This window comes from Chaetodon trifascialis, chromosome 4 (genome assembly GCF_039877785.1).
Source record: "Chaetodon trifascialis isolate fChaTrf1 chromosome 4, fChaTrf1.hap1, whole genome shotgun sequence".
Lineage (NCBI taxonomy): Eukaryota > Metazoa > Chordata > Actinopteri > Chaetodontiformes > Chaetodontidae > Chaetodon > Chaetodon trifascialis.
Window position 1 is genome coordinate 30,504,357 of NC_092059.1, and position 16,841 is coordinate 30,521,197.

The 16,841-nt window shown below is 40.7% G+C and overlaps 1 protein-coding gene and 1 pseudogene across 4 annotated transcripts in view; one reads left to right on the forward strand and one right to left on the reverse strand.

Annotated features, from left to right (window-relative positions):
- The window catches only part of cherp (calcium homeostasis endoplasmic reticulum protein), a 51,223-nt gene extending 34,857 nt beyond the window's left edge, over positions 1-16,366 (reverse strand). For 3 of the 4 annotated variants that reach the window (XM_070961063.1, XM_070961062.1, XM_070961061.1), the window contains exon 1: positions 16,197-16,365. In XM_070961063.1, the coding sequence (XP_070817164.1) occupies positions 16,197-16,221 (25 nt within the window). In that variant the 5' untranslated portion in view covers positions 16,222-16,365. Of the gene's footprint in view, positions 1-16,196 lie in introns of all 4 variants that reach the window. The other variant, XM_070961064.1, reaches the window with a different exon arrangement.
- Positions 1,566-12,634, forward strand: LOC139330038 (uncharacterized; annotated as a pseudogene).
- Positions 16,367-16,841: the final 475 nt, after the last annotated feature.

Genomic DNA, 16,841 nt, shown 5'->3' on the forward strand with positions numbered 1-16,841 from the left:
CAGTTTACAATCGGATCCTGTAGTTTTTGTAACGTTACTAGCAGTGGCCACAGCTTATAAAAAACTACAAGTTCACTAGGTCACAAAGAACGTTAATCGCCTGATTAAAAAAAATGACGCCGTTAAAATTGATTTGTGTTAACGCCTTAATAACGCGATTTTTTTGACAGCACTACTATCTATCCAGTCAAACAGTTTTGGTGTGATTTGCCAAGGTTTGCAGATATTAGCCATAAAGATCTCTGCCATCAGCCCAATACATCGGAGATTCAATAATGGACCGGGTTAAAAAAAATGTTTTTCCCAATGTCACTTGGACACAAAAACATGGGAAAATAAACATATATAATATTTGAGTGGAATTTTCCCATTTGTCCAGGACACTGAAATAATCTGGACCTAGGGCTGGGCAATAAAACGATAGCAATATGTTTTGAGATAGACACGACATCAATATCAATAAAAAATGCATTCGATAAAACATTCGATAATTTTTTCTTCGTCGGAAGAAACCTGAAGTTGCGAAGCGAGGTTGGTTGCATGAAAAAAGGCACTCGCTCTCAGGTAACCGAGCAACATAGGGAGTAAACGCTAATCAATGAGAGAGACACGCTAACACGCCAGTCATGTAACAATATCAAGTTCAGTTGCGCCATCTCATTGTCTCGTGTTTGATGCTCCGGGAGGAGTAAGATGAGAAGTCGGACCGTAGTCAGACCAATGTGGTCTGTAACTTAAGCAAGACTGTCGTCCCCACCAAGACCAGTAATACCACAAACTTATTTAACCACCTTAGCCGCGCTCACTCTTTGGAGCACAACCATATTCGCCAACGACCAACAACATCTGCAACTGCAGAACCACCGCACAAGCAGCAGACCACCATGCAGAGGTATCTGCTTCAGTGCCTGATGACAAATCATCTAAAAGGCACGAAGACATAACGAAGGCAGCGGCATATCATATAGCTAAAGACACGCTTCCGCTGAGCACTGTGGAGAAGACAGGTTATAAACATCTCTTACACATTTTTTTTTTTTAAAACACACTTGCAATAAAAAATATAATTGAATAGTTCATGTATGTTTAGAGTAAGAAGAGTGACTAAAGTTGTTCATATGTCTAGGCTGGTTTTATAGTTCAGTCAATCTTACTGTACTGTCTATCATGTTTGTTTGTATGTTACAGATGTCAAGTCTACCTCAGTTTGTGCTATGTTTCCAAAACACTGCACATATCTGAAAACATTTTATTCAGCAGAAGGTGAAGCACCTTGTGAACTTGCCCATTCCATTCCAATCTATACCCTTAGAGGTCCCAATTTCTACATTCAAAACAATTAACAAATGTTTATCTACACATATGTGGCAAAACAAAAGCCCCACAATTAAATTCAAGCAAATAATCTCTTCAAAAGAAAATGGGGGATTAGATGTACCTAACCTGAAAAAAAAATATTATTGGGCAGCCCAGCTTAGATCAATGGCCACGTTGATGTCTCAAGATCAAGAAAGGACAATCCCATTTCCCATTAGTAGAGCAAGCTAGGTTGTGGATGACAGGAGATGGCAATTGATCAGTAAGTGTTTTCTGTCGTTATTTCTGGCTCACACTAGGAGCTAGGCTGTTAGCAGACTTTGTTATTGTTGTTGCTGTTATTGTGTCACGGAGCACTCGTTCTCACTCTCTGAGTTTCGATAGTACGGTCGGCTGACGCGGGTCACACCCTCTATCTGTCACTATCTACTCACTAGTTCAGTCGTGGCAACAGGCTGTGGGGGGCACAACTGTGGCACTTCCTGTATTTAACACACACTCTGCGCTGAAGTGTGAAGACCCTTTTGGGTAAAGACCTGCGAGTCCACTGAGCAAGGACACAGGTAACCACCACTACTCTTACACTACTCCTGCTGCCTTTGTGCGCACACATACCATATGCAACGAATATATTCTGGTCCTCCAGGGCATGCGACAAAAACACATTGGCCATAAAAGGCGACGCAACCTTGAGAACCATTACTCACTCAGAAAAACCTCAGCTACTCCTCAGCTGCTTTTTCTTTGCTCTACGGAATTGCCAGTCTGCTGTAAACAAAAATGAATTTATCCAAGCACTTGTAAAGCTATATCAAATTCAGGTCTTAGCCCTGATTGAAACCTGGATCTATCCAGAAAACACAGCCACACCACCTGCGCTTTCAGCTGACTCTACTTTCTCCCGTACACCTCGTCCTGATTGACGTGGAGGGGGCACGGACGCACTCATTTCCAAAAACTGGAAATTCACCAAGCTTAATCCTCTAAGCAACTGCTCCTCATTCAAATATCATGCAATCGTCATTACTGCTCCCACTAAGTTGCATATATTGGTCATATATCGCCCACCTGGGCTACTGGAACTTTATAACTGAACTAGACTACTCTCAACCATTACTGAAGATGGCACCCCACTGATTGTCATGGGTGACATGAATATTCATCTTAAACTGCATGCAGTCAACTTCCTTTCACTGCTGTCCTCATTTGACCTCAAATAGGCCTCCACCGCTCCCACACACAAAGCAGCAATACTCTCAACTCAATTGCAATGTGAAATTGCTGCACAACTAAGCTAACTGTCACCCCACTACATGTATCAGACCACTTTTTTAATCGCATTCTCTGTATCCTGACCACAGCATCCTCAAGCTCCACCACAAATGGTCTCCTTCAGATGAAACCTCCAGTCCCTCACACCAGCTCAATGTTCCAATGAGGTCTCTGCAACCATGCCTCCACACAGTGTTTTCTCCTCACTGAATGAGGTAACAGACACACTCTGCTCTTCATTAACCGCCTCTCTAAACAATCTATGTCCACTCTCATCCAAACTTGCTCGTAAAACCCCCACCAGTCCGTGGCTCACCGGTGTCATCAGAGAGCAATGGGCGGAGCTCAAAGCAGCAGAGAGGAAATGGAGATCCCTCTGACCTCAGTGACTATCAGACTCTCCTGTCTGCATTCTCCTCCCATTTAAAAAGTGCCAAGTCTGTTAATTATCAGGAGAACATCAGCACCACCAAAGATGCTTGGAAACTATTTTTGGCTTTTAACTCACTACTCAACCCCCCACTGCCTCCACCCTCAACTTTGCTCACAGCCAATCAATTAGCTTCCTTCTTTACTGATAAGGATTCGACCATCAGCAACCAGTTCTCTGAGCCTGAACAACTCAGCAGAATACCACCAGGTAACAGAGTCCTGCCTCTCAGGGAGATCCTTTGCAGTATCTTCGAGGGGAGAAGTGTCAAAATCCCACTACTTGTCCACATGGGTACCTCAAGGGTCAGTGCTTGGACCCCTTCTCTTCTCAGTATGCACCACCGCACTTGGTGCAGTCATCCACTCACATGGCTTCTAACACCATTCATATGCTGATGATACCCAGCTCCTCTTTTGGTTCCCACCAGACAACCCCACTGTCTCGGCTCGGATATCCGCATGCCTCGCCGATATCTCGGCATGGATGAAAGAGCGACACATTTTGCTAAACATATCAAAGACTGAGCTCCTTGCCATCCCAACCAGTCCCTTGCCAGAAACTTGGGTGTCATGATTGATAACCAACTAACTTTTAAAGAGCAAGTGACCTCTCTCGTTCGGTCATGCCGATTTGCCCTGTACAACATCAGGAAGATCAGACCCTACCTGTCTGAGCATGCAACACAACCCCTTGTACAAGAGCTGGTACTATCACGCTTCGACTACTGAAATTCCTTACTGGCAGGGCTCCCAGCATGCTCATTAAAGCCTTTGCAGATGATACAGAAGGCGGCTGCTTGCCTGGTATTTAACCAGGTGAAACAAGCTCACGTCACCCCGCTGTTCATATCCCTCCACTGGCTCCCAGTTGCTGCCAACATCAAGTACAAGTCCTTGATGCTTGCCTACAACATTGCCACCAAAACCGCTCCAACCTACCTGATCTCCTTCACTCAGGTTTATGCTCCCTCCCACTCACTATGTTTGACCCAGGAACGGCACCTGGTGCTGCCACCTCCAAAAGGTCCCAAGGTCCTAGCTAGACACTTTTCTTCTGTGGTTCCCCGGTGGTGGAACGAGTTACCTAACTCCATTCGTTCTGTGGAGTCCCTCTTGATCTTTAGAAAAAGACTACAGATCAAGATTTTTACTGAACACCTTGTCTTATTACCAAAAAAAAAAAAACTTAATGCACTTTTTGCATTACTTCATATGTCCAGTTGGAACAGAAAGTTGCGTTAGGATACTTACTCTTGTTCTTTCCCGTCTAGAACCTTGCTTGTGATGTATGAATATCTCATATACATTGCTTTGGATAAAAGTGTCTGCCAAATGACAAATCGTAATTGTAATGCAACACTCAATTGATGAATTCTACAGCATTCCTAGGAAATTACGATGTCCCATTTTCACTAGCCACTAACAATTCACCAGTGTATTGCAATCTGGAGTGTAACTTGACACTGCAACTTTGAGTGAGTCTTGCAGATGTGCATCAGTGAGGCTATTTGTTCTTGATGAAGTTCATGTCAGAAAAGTCTGATCCACACAGACAGGTTGATCCAAACAGGCTGGCAACCTTCATAGCTGCTGTGCATACAACACTGTACTTTTCTGTGTCAACAAGGCACCAAAAGTTTGGTTCAGACTGATAGCCTTTGAGGTGGAGGTCATTTTGCAATGTTACAATTTCAATCTCCACCTGTCCAGCATCGAAGGTGAACGTTGCAATTAGTTGCTTGGCAATGCATGTTGTGGCCACGTTCACGAAAGGATCGGAAATAAATGGCACACATGGCTCAAGCTGATCAAGGTCACAAAACCTGTTCTCAAACTCTTGCTCAAGTCTGTTTATGACTTGAGAGTACTTCTAAGAAGAAGAAGAATTTCCTTTATTCGTCACATTTTTTCTACACAAAACATGGAGAGTTGAGGAGGAAACTGCACACGCCATGCATATGTGAAATTCTTTCCCGCTATTTGACCCATCCATGGTCAGTCCTTCCTCCACGGCAAACCAGGAGCGGTAGGCTGCCAGTCGACCGGCGCCCGGGGACCAGTTCCTCTTTGTCACCATTGGTCAGGTGGTGATCTTCTTGCATGTTTTCAGTGGGGGTATTTTCATGGAGGATACCCCAGGTGAGCACGGGGAGAACATGCAAACTCCACAGAAAGGCCCCTTATTTTTCCTCGAGCAGCAGGCACCAAAGGCATGGTGGAGGACACGCCCAGCACCCACAGCGGGATTCGAACCGGGGACCTTCTAGCTGTGAGGCCACCGAGCCACCGACTTTTGCAACTTTGTCAAAAGTCTCAGATGCAGAAGCAGATGTCTTAGCACCATCTGCAGAGACTTTTTTCTCTGTAAATGCACAGAGAAAATGTTCATCTTCATCTGAGCTATAAATGCATTTAAAGCACTTATCAGCAACCGTCTTACCTTTGCCTTGCAGCTCACAGTTCAAATGGTTCAGTTTCCCAGTAATGTCTGTTAAAAATGCAAGGTCAAGTGTCGACTCAGCGTCCTCCAGCATGCATTGCATGAACTCTTTGATTTCACCCAAAAGTGACAAAAAAACTAAGCAAAATTTGTCCCCTGCTGAGCCATCGGATTTCTGTGTGTAGTAGCAGGTCACCATATTCAGCTGACAGCTCCTCCAATAGCGGCTTGAATGTTCTGTGCCGTTCAGCTCTGGAGTGGATGCTTCTAAGTGGACAACCACTCTACTTCCAAAGCCACAGTTGCCCCAGCCGCCCAACAGATTAGATATCATAATTTCACCATACACCATAATTTCAGAGGGACTGCAGTCTGGTAGGAGACCACACACACATATTTTGGGACTGTCCAAAATTATTAGAATAATGGCAAAATATACAAAATGAAATTAACAAATATGAAGAAATAGCACTGCCCTTATTCTTCCTTCTTCTAATTGCTCGGAAGATAATCACAGTCTTGGTTGATGACATGGAATAAAGTGCAAGGTTACAACTAAAAAAAGACCTATTTCTTACTAAATGGTGCCCAATTATTTAATATTTTCCCGACTTATGTGATCCAAGAGTATTGGTACAATTCCTGAGGATTTTATTTATTTATTTATTTATTTTTATATTTAAATGTGTATACTGATCTGATGTTTGTTTTCTTCACGTCAGTGTGGATGAATGTTACTATACATCACTGTTCATTAGAGTTGGGCGGTATCCACATTTTGATATCGTCAAACTTTCCCCATATTTTCCCAGGGTATACAGTATTACCATGACTAATTAAAAATGACTTTGCAGGGCAGCGTGACATGCGCGCAGTTCAGACGGTCAATGCTCATGCAAAGAAGCACCAGTCTTAACTTGTAGCATACCAGAATGACGGGGAGAAACTCTGTTAAAAGCCTCTACCAAGCATTGGCACCCAAACGAAACATGATTCATACCCCACGAAATTATATGCGCATTTAACAACAAACACGAAAACAGCGCACGTCAATGGCACTGCATCTGCTGATCTCACTACTTCACGCAAACTACCAAAGCCCGGTATCTTATGAAAGCAGACAGTCTGATGACTACGAAGATGTCTGCCTCCTCACTGTGTGACGAAAACTTGGCGAGCTAGCAGCCAAAGAGTAGCAGAAAAAAAACTAAATCAGAAAGTATGTTTTACCTTTACTGTTTTGTGGTCAAAAGTTATATTCCAGCCCGAAAAACGCTGCTAACATCTCCTCCTATGACTCTGCGTTAGTTTGAGATCAATCACGAAGGTCCTGCTTGTATAAAAAGCTTATATAAAAAGGAGAGGGTTTCTCGAATGGAGGCAGTGCTCTTCTTGCAATAACCTATCTCTGGGCTTACTTCCTTCTGGATCGTCATTGGTGTTTCTATGGTGAATTTGGGTGGGTCGCTGAGCTATTGACCGGCGTAACCACACAGTTAGTTTCACCGCTCTGTCTCATGAACGAGCAGAGCACTCATAGAGGACTCTGAGCAGCCCGAAGTGTTATTTTACTGTTTTATTTGCATTTCGTCCTTTTATGAGAGCTAAGAACAATAGCAAGCAGAAAAAAGGCTGAAAAAGCATTTTCAACAGAGGAGTTTCTCCGTATGCTTGGACGAAATAACGGTACTCTGCCCAGACGTGCCCATATGAGTGCCTGGACATACCTGTGTTAAAACATCTGTAAAACTGCTCAGGTTCATTTTTTAGCATGTAATTTTGCACACCCTTTTCTCGAGTAAAAATTTAACCAGATACATTGAATGAAGTGGACTTCATTTTTGTTATGACGATGCTACAATGATGTATAGACCTATATGCGCAGCATTTGTTTTAATGACGGTAATGAAACTGATACCGTTGCTATTTTTAGATACTGCGGGATACCTTATTACCGGATTACCGCCCAACCCTACTATTCATCCCTATTTGTTTGAGAATGGGAACTATATATGGATACTGAGGGATGGTGAAATCCATGGACTATACCCCAAGACACCTATGCTTGTCTATGCCTCTAAAATGTGACTGTACTGCAAGAAAAAAGGAAATAAAAAGTGCTACAAAAAAAAAAACAACAACAACACAAGATGACATTCAGACTTACTTTTTTGTGAATTTCCCTTGGGGATGAATAATCTATCTATCTATCTATCTATCTATCTATCTATCTATCTATCTATCTATCTATCTATCTATTTTTCATTTTTATCTAGGTTAGTACATACTTTCGTACTTCACTGCCATACTTTCACATGAGAAATTTTTATTTTAAGTAACAGTACTTTTGCTTGAGTATAATATTCTAGGACTCTTTTCATCTCTGTTGAAAGGTCATTTCAACATGGGAACATGATCAGATGCGAGCCATTCTTCTGGACTGAGACGGGGCAGGACTTGTAATCTTTTTTTTTTTTTAAACTGTCATGGATTTGGGGCGAGACCGCATTTTTGCGAGCGTGGGGTAGGATGGAGTTCAAATGCTCTCCCGTGTCACCCTTTAGTGCAGATATACATGATGACCTCATTAAAAAAAGTAATTGATAGTAATAACGACCCACACAAAACGTGCTTTCCTCTAATGTCAAAAATGCCACAGAAATATCTGTGCATACCAAGCACAAGTATGCCATCACAAAGGTTGTTGAGCATTCTGAACTTGGGCTAAGTAATAATCTAAAGGGTATTTATCTATGGACAAAGTTGCATTATTAGTGTGACTGTTGTGGTTTTTGCACTTTATATTTTTATTGTTCTTTGTATGTATGTATTTCAGCAATATGACAGGATATAATTTGTGATTTTTGCGTTTTAGCCATGGCCAAAACAGCATTATTATTATTATTTTGCATTGTATTTTTGTTCTTTGTTCATAATTTGTAATTAAACAATAGCCTACATTACAATATTCCATACTGATTAAGATTGAGCAATTAGAGAAGCTATGCTATGTGATTTTACAGCACTTTTAAATCACGGCCAAAAACGGCATTATTTTTCTTTCAGTTTCATATTTAAACAATAGCCTACATTGCCATAGGCCATAGCCTTAATGTTATCATTACTTTGTGTGATTGTTGTGCGACTTTTGTAGACCACATATTTATTCTGATTGAATAAATCTACCTTCACCTTATCCTGCAAAAATCTAATTTTACTGAAACATTACAAATTTTAGGGTACTCTTCAATTAAAATATACAATTTTGAGACCATTGCAAGCATTAAGCTGTAAAGACAGGCTGAACAGCTATCTGACACTGTTTACGAAAAAATAATCTGATGGCATCAGATGAAAGATGCTTCTACTTGCAGTCTCCAAATGAAGCAAGAGGTAGGCTAAACACAACTATCCTCTTTAATGATCAGGGTGCACACTAACTACACATACGGTTTTTGGACAAGTTCCCAAGTATAATTTATGAATTGACACTGCATGAAAAACCACATTAATGACCAGTAAACCACCGCAAAGTTCTTTATCAGCCATTAATGGTCATTTTAGGCGGAAGTTCATCTGTTCAGAATATTGTCGGGAATGGACCACCTGTCGGTATTTTAATGATTAATTTATTTGACGATCCATCCTCTGAAAACTACACTACCACACAGTAGAACACAAAGAACAAATGGCTTAATAACCACAAATACAGCCTTTGGTTGTACCACACTCCCCATGGTAAGTTTCCAATTTGTTGTTTAGCTTATATTTTTGTTCTGATTGAGCTTCTTTTTTTTGGTGAGCAATAATGATGAAAATAACAAAGACAATAGGCTAGTTTTCCACTAGAACCACTAAGGGGTCATTTTTCCCCAGGCATTGTCAAATGAATGTATCTCTGTTATAATAAAACAAATAAAAAACTTCTATGTTTAATGTTTGTTAAATGTTTAAATTATTTATAACTGATAGAATCTCAATTACATGTAGGAAATTCCCCTACCACAATGCCTTTGTGAAGTTCTTCTCTAAACCGAGAAAAAGCAAGTGCAGTACAGAACAATGCACACTGTGTGGCTGAAGTGCCAATGTGTAATCAAGCATGTTCCATTTGTATGCAATAAATGCACCTTATTAAGTCACCCTCTCCTTGTGATCTTGAATATAGTCTGGGTGAACAAAAATTTGAATGCAAATATAATAATTGCAGAATTGCAGACTGCTTGCTGTGCCACCTGACTTAATCCAAGTGCGCCAATAAACCATCCCACGCGTTTCATCTGGGGTTTTTTCGGTGGGTGCCACCAGGCCTGAAAAAAATTCTCGGGGAAACACTGAGTGACTACTGGGGACTGGGCCAAACAGCTGGTCCCTGGTGCCTGGAAAAAGAAAGGAAATCTGCAGAGGGGTTCCCTGGTAGAGTCTCTGGGTTGGGTCATGCCACTGGTCCATGGTGCATGAAAAAAAACAGTCCGTCTAAGGCCTCTGGAAATGTTTCTTTGCTGCCTCTGGCCCCTGCAAAAATCAATTCCCTGCTGGGTGGCTAGGACACTCCTTCTTGCCTCCTGCAGCTGTAAATACAGATATTAATATAATATTAGTACTGCTAAGAAACAATAACACATGATAACATATGTGACCACGTTTGTCAAAAACAATGCAGCTAATAAATAAAATTCAGCCCATTTTTACATTGTTGTAAAAATAAAGCGGCATTCATATAACTCTTAACCGCTTCCTTCTCTGTCTGCTCTGAGCTGAAATCTTCAGAGCTGCTGCTTGAACTGAAAGAGCTGGCTGGGCATACCTGAAGCTCCTCCGCACCGTCTCATAGTATGTCTTACAGGCCGCTGGAAGAAAATATATACTCGTTTGAAATAATTAAGACAGGCTTCAGGAAAGTAAAAACAACAACAACAAGAAACAACAGAAAGGGGTTAAATAAAAAAAACTTTCATAAAAGGACTCTTCTGTCCACACCATCCATGTCTGGACTCCCAGTTAAAGTGGCCATCAAATGTGACATCACTGCTTCGTTGTGGGACAAGTTCAGTCTGTAAAACACAAAAAGTACATACAGGTCATGCAACATTTACATACATTCTGCAGAATATATCCTGTGTATTTTTGTGTATTTCATTAACTTACCCCTGCTCAGGTTCATATCGTTTCCGTCACTGTTGTGTTGTATCTCAGCCATGTCGGCCACCAATTGCATGATCAGCTGCGTTACCTGCCGAGACAATCCACTGAAGGCGCTCAGCGGTTTCTTCTCTAAATCATTGTTTGGACTTTCTAGATATGGGCGCTCCGCAGCCAGGCCGTCCACTCATCACAGAGGAGGGTCCAATCATATGCCATGTCGCACTCTCTGAATTTCTCACGATTTTTGTTGTGTAGAAAGAAGAACATGCTGTGATTTTGATTTTCTATTTTTGTACCTGCATATTTTATAAAACATGTAAACTTCTTTAAACTGTTTGACATCATCGAAAATTAAAAAAGACAGGTTACTTTGTGTGTTCCCTTTTTATTCCTACTTAAAGAGCAGTGGACTTACCCTGCTGGAATTTTGCAAGCTAATCACACAACCATTTTTCATCTGGTGTTGTTGCGGCAAAATGCGAAAAATTGTGACGGTGTCCAAGAACTGTAAATGAAAAAGAAAGGCTTTTGAGAGTCAGGACACTTATCCTGTATGTAACCTATAAAATTATTTACACACAGTTATAATTCCGCATGAAAAAAAAAAATCTTTATATTCTGTAGGCACAGAACACACACACACACACACACACACACACAATCCCAATTTGCATTTAAAATAGTACTTTTCATGCAGTGTGAAGTTGATTTTCAGTACCAATTGACAGGACAGCAAACACTTAAGACAGCATAATTGTCAATTAGTGACTGCTCTGTTCTGTGACATTTTCATCACATATCACTGCACTAAGACAAGTGCATAACTCCCACTGCCAGTTCCTATTTGTGCACATTTTGAGTTGAGTTTCCAAGTTGAACTCTCGAGGAGGTAGACTTCAAAAGTAGCGAAATAAAATGCAAAAAACTTGGTTTAGGTGAGTGGTGGCACATGGGACAAACATGCAGGGGGAGGAGTCATCCTTAAAGATGTCTGTTTTTGAGTTGATAACAAGTGCATTTTTTTCAACATATCTGCATTACCAATGAAAGTGTGGAAAGCAATGTACAAGCAAGCAGAAAAGAGTATGAAGTGGCTACACTCCAAGCAATGTCATTAAACAAATACTCACTTGCTGTGTCACAGGGTAGCAGTTCATACACTGTGAATGATAGTCTGTAGATATGGTTTAAGGATAGCTCCTGCAGTGGAGATGGTACTACCAAATATCTACTGATGGGCACATTTGTATGGTTAAACAGTGTATATTATCACACTGCCATACCCTACTCAACATCATATGGCTCTGTGTCATTTTCAGCACTTGCATCTTCAATGCCACCTGTATCAAAATCATAGTCGGATCCATCAGATGTGAGGTCAATGTTTGGACTATTAAGATGCATTGGAGTGCACCTCCTACAGTTCAGAAGCGATTAGTGATGAAGTGAGCATCTGTGATACCGTGAGAGTCCATGACTGATAATGACAGGTTGTCCAGTAAGCCACTTTCCATGCTATTGTTTAAGGATTAATTTTCTTGCTCATCTACTAGAAAATTATCCTCTTCCTGAAAATCATTCGCATTCGATTGCACTATATCATTAGTATCCAGATGTGGATTATCTCCATCAATTTGATCATCACCATTTATCTATTCTATACTATTTATCTTTCGTCTTTGGCACATCATCTTACAACTTCAGGGGGTACGTGGCAATATGGAAGTGTAACCTGGCCATGATACAGATGCATTCTCATGGACTGGGTTGTGTTTGTAATCTCACACTTGTTGTCTCACAAGTTTAATGTCATTTCATTGGTTGAAATTCCTTCAGGGACAAAGAAATTCTTTTCTTTTTCTAAGACAGTATCCATACCACATTCTACCCCCACAACTACTGTCCTTGCGCTTCCTTCCCATTTTGTTCTAAGTTGCTTTACTTGTCCATTCCCACTATGTAGCCACCCTGTTACAATTTTGAGATGACTTGCTCTCACTCTCTTCTTTGCAGGTGGTGGAGATCTGAAGTTTAGCACTTGATCTTTAGTTTTATTTGCATCAGCTTCCTTTCTCGTCTCAAGCTTTGCCCATACCTTTTGGAAGAGGTCCTTTTGTTGTTACTGAAGTGTTGTTGAGAGAAGTTCACCAATGCCAGTCGATCCCCATTTGAGAGTATTTGGCCAGATCCTTGTATTCCAGAAGAGGGATGGCATCATTGTCAATCTGTTGAATGATTGAGCAAAACAAGTTTAATACTTTTTGTCTAAACATGTTTAACATATGAATAATTCACTGAAATACCGTTTTTACAGAGTAGATAAGATTAAGGCAGGCCAACTTTTGTCTAGGCCCCTAAGAACATGCTACCGTGGGCAAAAACTATGTGAAAAGCCCTTACTCGTAAGTGTGTGTGTGTGTGTGTGTGTGTGTGTGTGTGTGTGTGTGTGTGTGTGTATATAAGAGAAATTATGGAAAATAACTTTATACTTTTACATTGATATTCATATCTATTTTTTATATTTTACCATGTGTATTAATAATAATAAAAACAACATTTTCACAATCACTGTACATTCATGACATGCACTGCCCTATAATGCTGATTTTTTACAGGAAATGCTGTGGATGTACTGTGGCTGCCAGCTGGATGTTGTGGGAAAAAGGGTGAAGGTCGGGGTGCGGCTGTTGACAGGGGCTGCAGGCAATAGGGTTGGAGCGGGGGGAACTGGACAGGAAGCAGTGCAGATAACTGACCAAATCTACTGAAGAAAAAGATCACGTACACACTTTTGGTCTCCCACAGGCTGGGAGTCTGGTTCACTGTAGCTTGAGATGGGGCCCTCCAGACTCCACTGATGGTATTATGCTCCAACGGCTCCTCCAGCTTCATCCTGCAGCTGTTTTTTGTCTCTCAAAAAACTACAATTATTACTTGTGCTGAATACTCACCAGTGCCTTACACTTATCTTTCACATAGTAGTACCTTTCACTCCTGCAGGCCACTAATCACTTCTTCAGTGACTGTGCACTCATGTGGGAAAAAAATGACTCTAATGGGCAGTGCTGTGAAGAAGATGAAACACTTACTTTTTATTGTGTCCAGTTTGCACAGTATGTGTGATGTGATCACACTGTCTGTTACTACCAGTGGCTAAATGACCTACACCTTGGTTTCTCCTTAAAGGACAGATTCACTATTTTTTTAACCCAGGCTCGATTTAAACATTGTCTGGCTGCAAAGACTAGTAGTATAAGCCAGAATTTCACTGTTCACTTCATTACTAAGAAACACTTTACTCTGCTAAGCTGATGATACATGTCCTTTCCAGGACAGGAAGTTCCCATTATAATTAGGTCTGCTTTCATATATTCTTGAGGAAATACTGCTCATCTATCAAAAGTTAAAATGAGATTCACATGCCAGTATTGCATGTAACTGAGCAACATGGATAGCTCCCAGTCTATTGAACTCATAATGTTTAATAGGATGAACAGTTTGCAACCAATTCCTGAGCAGAACAAAAAGACACAGATGATTATAGTGTGAGCTTGCTGGTTTGGAAAATTATAAATATCATTGAAGGCTAAAACACTTTACCTATTGGGCTGCATTGGAGCCTCATGAGGGGACGCACAGTGTGCCAGTTTCTCAATAAAACGATCAGTGAAATTATGGCCTGTACTAATCAAAACCATGCAAGACAATGTTTAAATCGGGTCTGGGTTCAAAAAAATTAATCAATTCTTTGACATTTCCATGTGAATGACAGAACCAAAGAGGAACACCACTGACTGCCGTAATATCACCAAGTTCATTGGCGTTGATTTAAGATGATGCTGATGAAATTTTCTGGATGAATTCCAGCACTGTTCCAAAAGAGCTGGCCTATAGTTTAATTTTACAATTACTTCTTAACATCATATGAACATCATATCTAGTAACAATTATCTTAGCAAATGGGTGTATCTGGCACGAAATCTTATCATATGGAGTCCTTGAGGTGAAAAGATATGGCTAGTCCCGTATCTAAAACTTTCAAGCTCCTCGTGTATAGTTAATCTGTACTTTGCTCATTATGAATCCAAGCCCACCAACTTGCTTTTCTGACAGCAACTCCCTGTGGTTGTAGTTTAAACTAATCACTATTTAGGTTTGTAAGTTATTGGATGAACTGAACACAGACACTGTGAAACTTTGGGGCTAAATTAAATAGCATTACAGTCCAACTAGCGAATTGCAACTTGCATGCCATGGCCATGCTTGAAGGGGACGCTGATTTCACTGGCCCACCCCTTCCCAAATGTTGAACATCATATCACATATCTGCAGAAAAGTCTAGCAGAAAAGTTACACAGTCCAGCATCTGCGATCCATTCATCCACTAACTAACATGTTCATGACCTATCAACATGAGCTATGAAGTAAGAAAAGCTTTGTGGTAATGTTACACAAGCGGGTCCGCGAACCATTAACCTTGGACATAGAGATAACTTTACTGATCGGTTGAGAGAAGTTTACAGGAACATTAACATTGCCCATTTTTTTGGCTTAAAAAGAAAAGCATTAGCTTGAAGGTTCTTGATGCCGTTCTGATGTGCTTTGCTACTTGACAAACAAAGCTAGTTCTTGCTAGTGTAAGACATGCAATCTTGTAATTGTGACACGTTACTCATTAAATAAACCATTACCTACCAACTTCATTCATTTCATGATAGGTAAACTTACCTGAAGCAGCCTTGTTCCAGTGCTGCATATCTTCACTGAGATGAGGTGTTTACTGGTTGCGCCTCTGGTGCCATGAGGTTGATTGAACCTTGCAAAATGAAGCAATGTGGTTCCTCCAAAAAAAACGCAGTTTTCACAGGGTTTTCTGCAACTTTGATCTCAGAGAATTTTTGTGTTTTTTCTCACAAATCTAGGATTTATATCCTCAGTTTATATGTCCGAGTTTATTTATAATTGTTTTTTTCTCATGACAGCGGATATCTAAGGTCTTTTCGTAAATTTAACGAACTTAATGGCGGAAATTTGAGCTTCGTCGCGGAATATTACCACCGACTCCGTTTTTTAACCAGTTACAATGGCACAATGGCCCTAACACGGCCTTGTGTTGGAGTAGCGACCCTAATCCATAGTCTGACCTAGAAACCGCTGTTTTAACACAGATCACTAACTGTAAAATATGCGATGACCATGTCACGTTAAGTCCTTAGTTCAACTAAGATACTTGACTAACGTTAACTTCATCTGATTTATCGTGTATTTCATTATGGCACCAAACTCGAAAACAACAGGGAGAGGGAAGGAAATCGCCAGCTTGGGCGGAAATATTTTATTTTAGCCGTGAAAGTTAGTTTACGTAAAATAAGTAAATGAATAAACATAGTGGTGCAATTCTAAAACAATTGTTAGTATTGCGAAGGTGTACACAAAACCCTATGACACACGCATTTAGCTACAAACGTTAACGTTCCTAAACTTAGACGTAATGCTAAATGCAGCAGTGATGTTAGCTGTTAAGACAGTAGCTCTAGATAGCATGGTAATATTCGATGAAAATCATCTAACGCCGCAGCGTACTGCTCACCTTCAGGGGGATTGGGAATATCCATGTCTCAGATACAGCAAACAAGCTGAACCTTACTAAACAGTCCAGAGGCCAGCAAACTCGTTTTGTGTTTTACTTAATGATTTATAACACTGACAACACACACTTGCATTGCCCCTGTACCACCGGAAGTATTACTATTCAGAAACAGCGCCGCAAAAAATGGCCGTCCATTTTGTCTACAGCGCCACGTCGGGTTAGGTGGTGGCCACTCAACCTGAGAACGTTCCCCTTGGTGTTATTTTCAGTGTCACTGGTTTTCAGTTTTGACTTAATGCCATCATTTTGACGTGGGGGGCAGAGGAGGGTGTAATTCACAGTACATTTAATCTACCACTTCATGGTACGGCATATGATATTATGTTTTGGTACAGTTACTTTTCCCTATTTTGTTTTCCACTGCAGTTAGTACCCTCTTATGGTATTGTGGATTCCTTAGCTGACTGACATTTTTTTTTTTTTTTTAACTTTCTGAAAGACAATATACACAGGACATAAAAACATACATCAAATGTATCATAACCAACACAAAGCCCAGGGGTACAGACAAAAAGGGAGGAAAATAATTAAGGACAATAAGGCCCTTCCTACAAAAGTCTAAATCATAGCACAGACTCCAGTCAA